The sequence below is a fragment of the Mesocricetus auratus genome, unplaced genomic scaffold, assembly GCF_017639785.1.
Source record: "Mesocricetus auratus isolate SY011 unplaced genomic scaffold, BCM_Maur_2.0 Super-Scaffold_100004, whole genome shotgun sequence".
NCBI lineage: Eukaryota > Metazoa > Chordata > Mammalia > Rodentia > Cricetidae > Mesocricetus > Mesocricetus auratus.
The window spans coordinates 108,924,734-108,937,572 of record NW_024429189.1 but is presented as its reverse complement, the minus strand read 5'-3'; the positions used below and the strand labels follow the sequence as shown (position 1 = coordinate 108,937,572).

Sequence of the window (12,839 nt, the reverse complement as noted above, 5' to 3'; positions counted from 1 at the left end):
TTGTACCCTACTTTGTTGAAGAAATATTTATTTATTTTTCTTAATAATACTTCATAGACTTCAGTTTATCCACCAAAGGTGAGAAATAAGAAAACAATGACTTCTACCCACAATATCAATTATTGCAGCTTAGCATTCATTCTGCCAATGCAAGACTGGATAGTCAGGGTATCACCAGATTATGCGGTCCTTTCTGGCCTGGGCATGTAATAAAACTTAACCTTCTTATTATGATCTGTATGCCTTCCCGAGGAAGAGCATCAAGGAAGATGACTGTGGGCTTTTAAGACAGAGAACTAATTCCGAACCTTCATTTTTAAGGAAATGAGGTGATGCATTTAATGAAAAGCCTCTTTTTCTCCCAGGTTACCCTCACCTGCACTAACCTAAAAGAAGGCAATGTGGACTGTTTAGAGGACCTTAGTAATTGTCTAAGAAACATTTTACAAAATGACCAGTTTGTAGGTGGAATTTTCAAATTCCTATTTCCAGAGAAAAGTAATAACTACCTGAGCTCCTGTAAAGTTCAATGCTTAGGTAAAATAGCAAGAGAATGCATCAAAATAAGTTAAAAATATAAAACCTTGTGATGGCTCCTAACAGTAATTCCCACACATAGGACTGTAAGTCAGGAGGACTATCTGCATTCAATACCAGCCTGGGCTATGTACATAATTCTAGGCCAGCTTGGGCTGAGAGTGAGATCCTATTTCAAAACACAAAAGTAACATAAAAAACTCGGTTGGTAGGATCTCAGGCACCACTAGGCTCATCATAGGTTTTGTTTTTTCATTTTTTTGTTTGTTTGTTTTATAAAAAAAATAGTATATAGCATGGAATCCAGTCTTTAAAGTCTATTGTCCAAATTCACACTTTCCTGTTTTCTCATTTGACCCTGAGGAATCTGATCCATGGTTACCTGAGGTCTTCAGTGTTGATGGGCAACCAGAGGCAGAGCCTACCACCTTTAAACTTTAAGCTTCTCTCTTTGCTCCATAATAGGGACACTAAAAAAATGTTTAATTAATAATAGATGAAAGATCATAGATGTGACCATAATGTAGCTCCTTAAATCTGTATTTCAGCTTGCTGCTCTTGAATTTCCCCCAAAGAAGCTCTTTGGAAACAAAGACGAGCGAGTGGTTGCTGAGCGGCGGACACACTTAGAGGTAAGGGATCAAGCTTTTCACCTCCTTGTGTAGAACACTCACCACTGATTCATTGGGACCTTTGTTTTTATTGAAGACTGTGAAGAGCTGCTTCATTAACACAGGAGATGGCAACAGTAGACCTCAGCATGATCGTATCACTTGACTCTAAATCAGGTCTTTCGCCCCCTCTGGTCTGGCTACCATTTCTATGATTGTGGGGTTTTCTGAGGGTTAGGAAGCAGGGTGCAAGTGAACACTGCATATTCCCCACAGACAGATGGCATGTGATACAGGATGAGAGCACAGAGCTCACTGAAGAGAATTTGGAATTAATTAACCGAACTTAGTATGTTGTCATTGTTGCTTTTTCCAGAACCTTGGGAGGGAGAAGATTCAGACCTATTTTAGTCCCAGTTCAGTATCTTTGGATTTATTTTAACTTAATCTGCCAAGCTAGCTACACATAGAGCCCAGTTTAACACAACCTGTTTTTGTGACTACCTTGCTGCCAGTATCCATAGCTGACTGCTGTCACTAGTTTGTGGGTTGAGGAGTATCCATTTGCAAAATCTGAGTGCTTTTGCCAGGACAATTCAGTGGAGCTCTCGAAGCTTTCTTTGTGTCTTTGTCAGGAATAGTCATAAGTCTTATTAGAAATGAAATTCTGTCAGAACAAGTCTTTGTAAAGTGTGACGTGCAATACAAAACTTTGGTAATTGTCTTGCTCCTCTGGGATGCCAAGTTGAACATGCTTCTAGACTCTGCAGCCACACTGAAGCTACAAATTTGAAGAGGTCCTGAGTCCAGGAAGACTGGGCTCAAGAAACACTGTGATGGGCTCTCAAATGTATCCTATGATGCATAGCCCTAAAAATTCAGTGAAAGACTCAGCCTTCAAGTACAAGCTTATTTTGGTGAGTCTGCCTGATCAAGCTCTCTCTGAGCTCCAAAGTGCTGTGTAAAACAAACAAACAGAACCCTTAACACTTCAAGTAGTGATGATTTTCTTTCCCTGCCTTGACTATGTAGCCTCATTTTTAATGAAAACAGCCATAACCCTGTTTTAAAAATAGATTATTGGCTATTGTTGGCTGTTGTTATTTCTAGCTTCCCAGAGCTCTGATTACATTCTCATGAAACCAACACTGCTACAACAAACTGTGGTTGTTGGTGACACATTTTAAGAGCAAAGCTTAGTGGCCTTTGGCTTTCCATTCCAAATGCAAAATAGTCTCTCATGCATGGTGTTTTCAGTTAGAACCCACACTTGTTCCTTCAGTGTCTCCTATTTAGGGGTGCACAGCCCTTTGACATTCTGATATGACTCTGCCATCTAGAAAGTTCATGCTCAAGAAATACACAGTTGAGTTACAAACAAAAACTAGGGGACGGAACCTCAATGTTTTAAGGAAGCTTGAAATTTTGAGCATTCGTGGCTATTGTCAGCCACATGCAGCTTCATGCAACCCATGGACTACTGGTTGGATGAGTCAATTAGTCCTACGTCATCACTTAGTCTATTAAATCATCCATTGTTGAGTTGGATGTACCCTGTGGCAGCCTAAAAAGATAAATAGATTATTTTGGTTCATAGTTTCAGTCCATGGTTACAGTCGCATGGCTCCCCTTCAGGGCTGTAGCAAAGCAGAACATAGAGAGAGGGGAGACGGAGACGGAGACAGACAGGGAGGAGAGACAGAGAGAGAGAGAGACAGAGAGAGAAAAGTGGTCAAGATTATGTCCTCAGTAACCCAACTTCCTCCCACTAGGCTCCATTTCTCACAGATTCCTCTACCTAGTTAGCAGTAACACCAAACTATAGAATAAGCCTTTAACACATATGCCTTTGGGACACTTACCCCAACCACAGCCCTGTATTTATACAAGTATCCCTGTGGTTGCCTATGACTGTTCAGTACTGGTGCTTTTACCAAATGTATTTCATACCTTGGGGAGATAGGCACTTGTATTTGAAGATAAATGTGTTTCACCTAACACTGAGTATTAAATCTTACCGTTACCTTCTTTTCAAGAAGCAAGTATAATTCACCTTCAGTTTAATGGCAATTTAACCTGAGATTCTTGCATTAATTTCCTGTGGCTATTGAGGATTTTCATTTGATGTTCTAGCATCATAGGCCACCATTTGAGTTAGTGTATGTTTATGTGAAAAGTAACAGCTGCTTTCTGTTAACTACTTATGACTTAACTCAACAAACACTTGTTTAATTTCATTCCCGTGCTGGAGCCAATGCTAAGTGTTACATAGCACACAAAGATTATTGACACATTTCTTTCCCTCTAAAACATACGCTAAGTTTCTTAAAATTTATCTGGAGATGTCATAAACACATAAAGAAAAGTGAATTTCATTAAGATGTGTACTAGCTAGTATCTGTGATGTTTACTTAAAAGGAATGAAAATTATTAAAATACAGAAATACAATTATATGAACATAATTACCTTTATACAGCTGTATAAAACAGTGATTTTTAGTGAGTTTTATTGTGTGTAGCACTTTTGCAAGTTAATCTGTTAAAATAATTATTTCCTAAAATGCTGGGTAGGGATGAAAATTGCGTGATAGGAAAAGCTGTTTCTGAGGTGAATTTCTTGCCTTGGAAAGATTAGTTGTGTGCCTTGTGGCGATGGTAGAAGACTAGGATTGGTTGTAGCATGTAACATTCTGCATCATAAAACTTAGGAGTATATATAGCATCGAATACCGATATATCATTGTAGGTGTGACCCCCCAGGAGTAGGGATGAGATGATAAGTGAAGGAATATAACCTTCCCTGCAGCACCTTTTCTGATACATTTGTAATGATTCCACCCAAACAGCATTCTGTGGCCATCACTTGTCCATAATTAGAGCCTATTTTTCATAATCTATCCTAAAGATGATTCACAAATCACATTCACATGCTTCCTGGCACTTTTGTTCACAAAGAAACAGAAGAATCTTAAAATATAACTTGGGCGAATCTTCCTATTGCCCCCTTCCTGACCCAACTGAACCAGTTTGGTGCATATAAAGGTAGACCATTTCTTTAAGCAGTCAAGTTCTACTGGACATTCCTTCTCCCATTGACACATAAGGCAGTGTAGATAAACAGAAAGCATTCTCTGTTTCCAACTGATGAGGTGAGGAAGAGAGGGAGCATGGATGGATGGATGGATGGATGGATAGATGGATAGATGGATAGATGGATGATGGATTATGGTTTTTGAAACTAGACAATGTGACTATGGTGCTGAACCGTATCAAAGTGCCACTGTTGCCACTGTTGCAATTGACTGCCCCTCCACAGATCCAGCTTTCTCACATGTGGTTTCTAGTAAATGCTAAACACAAGTGGAAAGCAATTGTAGTGAACTGCTTACTTCTCATAGCAAGCTCAGGGAGAGAGTTTTCTTTGTTCACAGGTGAAGAACCATGTGGTGGGATGATAAAGGTCCCACAGTTAGTGAGGAAGTGGCAAAACCTCAGCTCACTCTCAACATGACTTCCAGAGCCTTTCTGGATCATTCCTTGATCATCTTGCTGTTCTTTAGATAAATTCAGGCTTATTACAAGGTTAGCCAAGCACTGCTGCCTATTCTTTTCTCTGAAATGTCATTCCATTCATCAAAGTTAGGATGACACTCCTGTGGGACATATAGTGTTCTAAGGATAAAGAAGTTCGTTATCATTCATGCTATGTTATTGGGTAGTTAGTGCTGTCTGTGTGACACAGCTACAGCCTCCTTGGAGATCCTCTAAGCATGTCTTTACATTATTTGAGGTAGAAAGACCTGCCCACTGTGGGTCACCCCCTTGGCTGGCTGGGATCCTGCACTGTGTAAATGGAGGAAAACAGCATGCATTTGGCCTTCTTTATTTCCTTATTGTGAATTGTGTGACCAGCTGTTTCAGGCCCCTGACATCTTGACTTCTTTGCCATGGAATGTGAACCATAATAAACCCTTTCTTCTCTGAGTTTCTTTTGTCATGGATTTTTATCACAGCAATAGGAAAAGGAACTAAGTCAATGACTACGGCAGTGAGATGGCCTTTGGTTATGATCTCACATATATTTCTGTCCAAGGGAAGGTATGTATTGTGATTGTTGACTTGCTTTTTGGCAAATAAAGTTTCCAAATCTTAATTGCTTACAGTTTTATTAATTTTTAAAACTGTGGAATGGCACATTATTCCCATGTAGACTTATTTTTAATTGTTTTGTATTTTCACACACACTTTGTTTTAGTTGCCCCTTCCACCACCCACCTTAGCTGCCTCCCTGTTCCCTTCCCCACATGAACCCTTTCCTGCCATCCCCCCTTACCACCTCCCTGTTCCCTTCCACACATGAACCCTTTCCTGCCAGGACCCTTACCACCTCCCTGTCCTCATCCCCACATGAACCCTCTCCTGCCATCCCCCCTTACTGCTTCTATGTTCCTACCACCCCCGTATCCCCTTACCACCTCCCTGTTCCCATCCCCACTTTTCTCACAGTAGACTCTTTTTTTTTTGTATTAATAAAAATAGTCACTTTACTCAATAGTGGCTTAAAGGGACCACAATATAAACAGTAAATAGCTTTGGTAAAATAGCAAAACAACACGAACAAAAGAAAGAGCAAATGAAATCAAAGCCTCAAATCATAACAAAGAATATAAGAAACCTAAAGCAAACAAACCCAACCAAAAAAAAAATTAAGCTAAACTGCCTGCTTAATTAAAAGATTAACTTAACCTTGCTTCATGTTTTGTAGCACAGATCTACAGCCCTTACAGTAATAGTAGACTCTTAAGCTACATGCAGGCAGCAGAATAACAGCTGATTAAATTATTTGTCTTCCCTGAACCTTCACGTGTATATCACCTCTGTTGACTTACCAGAAAACCTGTCCAAATTATCTTCTAAATTAATCAGATTGTTTTATTTCTGTTAATTTATGAGGGAGAGGGGTGCATTTTAGGTTACTTATTTTAGAGAGCAGTATTTCCTACTTGAAAATATTTCAGCTAATCATCTTAGTAGTCTATCACTTCAGGGAATAACTGTGATGAAAGAAAATATCTGAAATACTCTATATCTACAATGCCTTCAAGAGCAATAGTGTCACCTTCAGAAGTAAGAACCTGAGAAATGTCTAGAACATTTGCTTCAAAGTACAATAGCAGACATTTTCATGCCCATAGTTAAGGTAGGCCAGGAGCAGCCAAGACTGTGGGCCTGAAGTGCAGCACTCCACCCTCAGTCCTGCATCGGCCCCTTGCCCTTGCAGTGGATAGTCACTTCTTCAGTTCCTTTGTTTGCAAAGTGATGTCAGCACAGTCTTCCTGCAAAAAAGGAGAGCACGCGTGGAACACCCAAACAAGCTGGTTGATGCAACAGTTGTGAAGATTCTTGTGGAGATGATGATGATACGGGTGGTGATGGTGGTGGTGGTGGTGGTGGTAGTGGTGACGGTGATGATGGTGATGAGATAAGACAACAATGATGACAGTGGCAGTGGTGGGCATTAAAATTAAATGAGAACCTTGCTTATGGTAATAACTTAGAGGCACTAGAACTATCTTGATGTGATAAAGCCCTCTTTAGTCTACTAATTTACAGTCTGAGAAGTGGCTGTCTGAAGTTTTGGATCATAGTGGAACCTTGTCCATGCAAGAATGACCATTGGTGCCAGATCATTGTGGAAATAGCAGCTTTTCTTACCGTTAAATGTTTTGTGGGGGGTATAGCTTGTTAGTTCTTTCTGTATATCTACCATGCCATTGTAGAAAAAATTGCTAAGACTCAGTGGTTTTCAGTCAGATACCCCTGGAAGACATCCACCTTTTAAACAAGGTTTAAAGATGTATTAACTCAAGTCAACAAGAGAATATATGGTTGTATATATGTATGTATGTATGTATGTATGTATGTATGTATTATGTGCATAGGTATATATAAACACATCCCATGGGAAACCATAAAGGCATCTCAGAAAAAAATATGGTATAAATTCACGTTAGGATTTGTATTATTTGAAAGAATGTGCCAAAAAAACATGAGCATTTGCTCTGGACTAGTTATTAAAGTCTGTTCTATGATTAGGTATACTAATGATTCTTACCTAGAAATCCAAACAGTGTGGTTTAGAATTTGATTGAATTTGAAAGATAATAGTCACATTGTCTTAGTAAGGGAGCATTTATTTTTGTCTCTGTTCAGACATGATTATGAAGTATTCTCTGCATTTTGTTCTGTTTGCCTTGCCCTTCTGTGGTCTTACCGGATGTTGGAATTTTTGAACTTGCTTACAGTCCACAGGAGAACACTGAGATTTAGCTGTGAACACGCAGGCCAGTTCCAGGGGATCTTTAAAATATCTCACTCTACAGGATGCCCAGATTCTATGGGTGTAGGTCTGTCTAATTGGAGCAGTAAACTGAATGAAGAGTTATTTTCCAAACTCCTTTTCTTCTGAACATACATCTTAGTAATGACAGTCAATATTGACACACCCCACTGTCCTGAGTCACATTCTGAACTAGGATCGCTGTACTACACACCTAATTTTTTCTGCCAATAGTGACTCATGCTGCTTCAATTTCTTTTTAATCTCAAACACTGACATTCCAACAACAACAAAAAAACCAATTATTTGTGTGTATATATATATATAGTCTTAGTCCTTTCAATTTCAGACTAAATTTCAAGAAGGGAACAAAAAGCTCACATTTTCTGTTTCCTCGGCTATCAAAGAGCTATTGAGAATCTCTGCTTAATTTAACATTCTTTTCATCTATTTTCTGCTGATCTTACACAATGTCTAATGATAGAACTATTATAAAACATAGCCAGAGATTAAAGAGATACCTCCTACAAAGAGCCATTTCTTCTTCATCAGGGTTTTGTATTTTTTTTTCTTCTGGTTATCTGCTCACTGGCATTAGCAGGCTATTTTCTGTTATTAGGCCATTAGCACCACTATCCACAGCAAAGCATTCTGAATAGGGTTAAGTGGCTGTTGGAGTGTGAGAAGAAGCTGATCAGGGTTTGGAGGTTATCAGACACGGGTACCACCAGATAAAGGGGTGTATATGCCAAGGACCTTGGGTTAACCAATGTCAGGAAATCCTTTTCTGTGATTAAAAAACAAAACAAAACATCAGTTTGAGTGGAAGCTCTTTGACCTTCACTATTGCTCAATAGAGGAATAGAGGAAAAAATCCCACTGGGTTTCCATGAGCAGTCAGAGTAAAGCAAATTTAAACATTTCTAAGAAGATTCCTCATGGAGAGGCCTCCAAGATGAGCTAAGTACCTTCTACGCCATTTGCAAATGGTGGCACTCTTCCATTCTCTTTCTCTCCTTTGCCAAGTTACATTCTGTCCTGGGTGAGTAGGGGATTTGGATGCCCTGTGTGGAGTGTGAAAAATTGCTCTCCATCCTTAACCTCCCAGTGTAAACCTATGAACTAGCAATGAGGACCTCAGCTCTTAGCTGTGATGTTTTTGTTTTTAACATCTGCACATGTATATTATTCTTGGGGGCAAGTACAGCTTGGTCCCAGGTCCCAAGCCCAACTACAGTTATTTATCAATTCTTTCTTCGAGTCTGTTTTATCTTTGCCTGTGTTCTTCACAGTAAGTTCAAATGGAAATTTTCACAACTTTCTGTCCCCATGTGAGTTCAAAAGCAAGTATTTGAGTGGCTCTTGGGCAGTGAGATACAGCATCCTTCTTAGCCTCAAGGGACTTCTATTTTATGAGCTAAGGATATAATAGAAGCTCATCCATACCCTGCCCAAATCCAAGCCTGTCAGGCTAGAAATGCCCCTGTCCCCAGCTGCTAGGGCTGGTGACTGATGAACACTCTCAACTCTCATATCTTCAGAGCTGTCATTGCTGAGAAGAGCAACTTGACTTACTCATATTCTTGGAGCAAGTAACTTTCCAGTGACTGGATTATTTGGATGATAAAAATTGGGTGTCCCTTTCTTCTTCAGGATAGTTCCAAAAGGCCATCTTGGCTTGAGAACTTTATTCCAGCTGATTGATCCTTTATTTATTATGACCAGAAATTCACTTTCCTCTGCCCAGCTTGCCTTCTTTCAGTTTTCACAGGCATTAATCCATGGCACACCCTAAAACCATGTGCAGATCTCTCCGAATGTCCTTGGCTCTCCTCCTAGAAGGCTAGAAGATGTCAGGCTAATTTTACAGTGTTACCCTGTTACACTGTGAATGAAGTAAGAAAACTGGAAAGGACCATACTGAAGTGGGCACCGACAGTAAGGGAATAACTGTAATATAGCATATCTGACAAATTCTTTTTATGTTTTTATTTCTTGACAATTTTATACAATATATTTTTGTCATATTCTTTCCCTTCCCCACCCAACTTCATGTTCTTTCTGTTTTGTAAAGGCAAAACAACCCACCAAAACCACATAAGTACCCATATAAACACACAGACAAACACACACACCACACACACACACCACATTGAATCCAGTTTATGTTGGTCAACTACTCTGGAACATGGAGACTGCCTGGGGTGTGGTTGATATATCTCAGTGTCACTCCCTTGCAAATATAGCTGCTTGGCTAGGGGTGGGACTCTGTGCTCACTACCCTTCCTCCATACTAGGCTTTTCTCTGGCTTGTACTTGTATGGCTCTTGTGGGTTCTATGGAAGTCTCTGTGAATTCATATGGACATCTGGCCTGTTGTGTCTAGAAATGCTGATCCCTTGAAGTTGTCCATTGCCTCTAGCTCTTAGGATATTTCTGCCTCTACTTCCATATAGACCCCTGAGCCTTGAGGGGAGGGAGTGTGGTAGAGTCCATATATGAATCAGCAGTCCTTTTGTATCTGGAAGATACTGTTTCCTGGGAGTCACCCATCCTCCTCGGCTCTTACAGTCTTTCTTCTCCTCTTCCACATGGATTCCTAAACTTTGAAGGGACAGGTTTTGTTTTCATCTTTATGGGTTAGTGGGGGAAGGTGGGTATTCTTATTTTTTATTTGATTTCTTGTTTGCTTCTTGGTTTTTCTTTTTGAAAGAAAGAAATGAAGTCAGGTAGGGAGAGTCTGGAAGGAGTTAGAGGAGAGAGAAAGCATGATAAAATATATGAAAAATTTTTAATAAAAAATAACCTCCAGGAAATCAAAAGAAGAAGAAGAAGAAGCCCCTGTCACTGTGTGGTTTGGTTCAGAAGGCCTTCTTGCCCTCTGTCTTATAACATCAGCAAGGGACCCATTGTTATAGTTAATTACACTGTTCATTAAAAAAAAAGTCCCCCATGGGTTACAAAGGAAGTCTTAGTGTAGGGTGCTCTGCCTCTATCTCTGTATTTTGTAGCATTAAAACTTGATCCTTCCAAGAATCCTGTTGAGTTGGGTTACAGAGCTAATAGTTGTTAAGGATATCAATCTTTACATTCAAATATTATCTATAGAAATGGCCTCTTATGGTGTACAGTGACCTTCTTTGACAGATGTTTGCAACCCTTTCAGATTCAAAACAATTTATGAAAAAGAATAAAAAGAGCAATTGCTTTTACTCAAGTTCTGCCAGAGAAGGAGCCTACCTTGCTAGTGCGTTTCTGCTGTGGCAGATTAGATACCTTTCAAACCTCCCTGGACTAACAGGACTCACACAATACCCTCACATAGAAGCCATATCCTACCTGCTTTTTATTTTTGTTTTAAAACAATATATAAAACATGTAAATCCAGAAACTACAATGTTTTGAACCTCAGTATACCCTCCGACATCACCCAGCTTCAACATTTAGTGTGTATGTGCCATAGACACACACAGATACAGAGAGAGAGAGAGAGAGAGAGAGAGAGAGAGAGAGAGAGAGAGAGAGAGAGAGAGAGAGAGAGAGAGAGAGAGAGAGGATTATGTTTAAGAATAGTTTAGGTAGTTTAGGATGCTCATGGTCTGTCTTTGCATCTCTCTCTCTCTGTCTCATGCACATACACACACACACACACACACACACATACACACATTCATATGAGAGAGAGTTGTTTCATTATGGATAAGTAAATAGTTAGTATTCAGACCACACCAATATTTCATATTTCCCATTTTATATCTACTGGGTGGTTTTGACCAACACCTGAATCTATCCACACAGCATCAGGTATGAGTCTCTTAGTGTCCGTGAGTATCACTACCCTTTGTGTTTTTCACCACACTTTGTGGGTGGTGCCACATCACTTACCTTCTGACCTCTGCATGTCCTGAACTTTGTTGAGTGTGTTGCTACCTTTCATTCTGTCTGTTCTGTCAGTGGCCTATGTGGCTTCTTACAAGGAGTGTTTTACAGAATGTGAGATCCATGCCTCTGCATTTTACAGCAAGTACTTGATGTCTGGTACTGTCTTTGATGGTGGTCTCCCCTGCATTTATTAATCAATCTAGCAACTACCAGTGCCATTCATGCTTGGAACTGTCCCATGCTTTCACTGTGAGCCTGTACTGCATGCACTCAGCCCTATCATCTGTGTATTCTGATATCCCAGGGACAGCTCAACAAGCGATTATGAGACACTGTCCCAAGTATAACCATATCTACTGTATTTTTGTTTGCCCCTGAAATCAATGAGTATGAAAGCAATGGTACCCCAAACTGTCAGGCCAATCTTTGAAATTCTCTTGGGTAACAGATTCCAAAACCTTTTGCAAATTAATTCAGATTCCTCCAACCCAGGGTGGGACCCAAGAATGTAGATCTACTGTGAAAGGACACTGGTATATTTGTCATCAAAGACAGAAGAACTAACCCCCATAGCTGTTTCCCTGCTTTGGACTTGATACAGAGACAATTGAGAAGCCAAAGTAGAAGAAGGACCAGATTTGCTGCAGGTGGCATGGTGGGAGCAGAACAGTGGCTGAGCTCTTCCTGTCCTCCAGGTGCAGTAATAAGAAAAGTCAGCAGATCAGAAAGATGGCTTGTCACTCAAATGAATGGAACCTGGGGCATGGTGATGGAATTAATGTGGATGCCCAAGATTCTGAACACATTATGTTAAATTTTGCTCCAAGTACCAAGAAAGTCATTTAAGTCCAAAGACAAAAGGGCTGGTTTCCCAGCTCATCACAGCCAGGCAAGAAAAGTTCCTTCATATTCATGGCAGACTAAGTACCTTTGTCCTCTTGAGGCTTTCACCTGATTGAATGAGATCTATCACTATTGGAGAAGGTTCTTTATTTGCTGCATCTACTTACTCAAGTGTCAGTCTCATCTGGACCCACCATTTTCATCATGCTCAGAATTGTGTTTAGCCAAATACAAGCATTCTGACTACACCAAGTAGCACATAAAATTAGCCATCACAGAAAACATGTCTGTTCACTGCAGACAGAAATGAGGTGGTCATACTTGCATGCTTTTTTGGATTCACTTGGGCAAGCTTACTCATCTTTCAAGGATGAACAAACACTAAAGGCTTTAAGATGGTAACCACCAGTCTGTGGGCAGGTTCCTGTGAATCCTGTATATGATAGCACCATGCATGTACCACACATATGTAATGCATCTCCCGCTCTCCCTGGACACCTTCCATCCCATGTGTAGATATATGGATGGCTCAGCAGTGAAGGTTTAAGTCCTTCCCTGCACTGTCAGGTGGTAAGATTGTCAACTAAAAGCCAATATTGAGTTCTTTTAAATATAGTCAGTATCTG

The 12,839-nt window shown here is 40.0% G+C and overlaps 1 protein-coding gene across 4 annotated transcripts in view; it reads left to right on the top strand.

Annotated features, from left to right (window-relative positions):
* Kif16b (kinesin family member 16B) overlaps nucleotides 1-12,839 on the top strand; it is a 263,590-nt gene that overhangs the window by 231,267 nt on the left and 19,484 nt on the right. For all 4 annotated transcript variants that reach the window (XM_040746394.1, XM_040746395.1, XM_040746393.1 and 1 more), the window contains one exon: nucleotides 1,086-1,169. In XM_040746394.1, coding sequence (XP_040602328.1) covers nucleotides 1,086-1,169 — 84 coding nt within the window. The remainder of the gene's footprint in view (nucleotides 1-1,085; nucleotides 1,170-12,839) is intronic.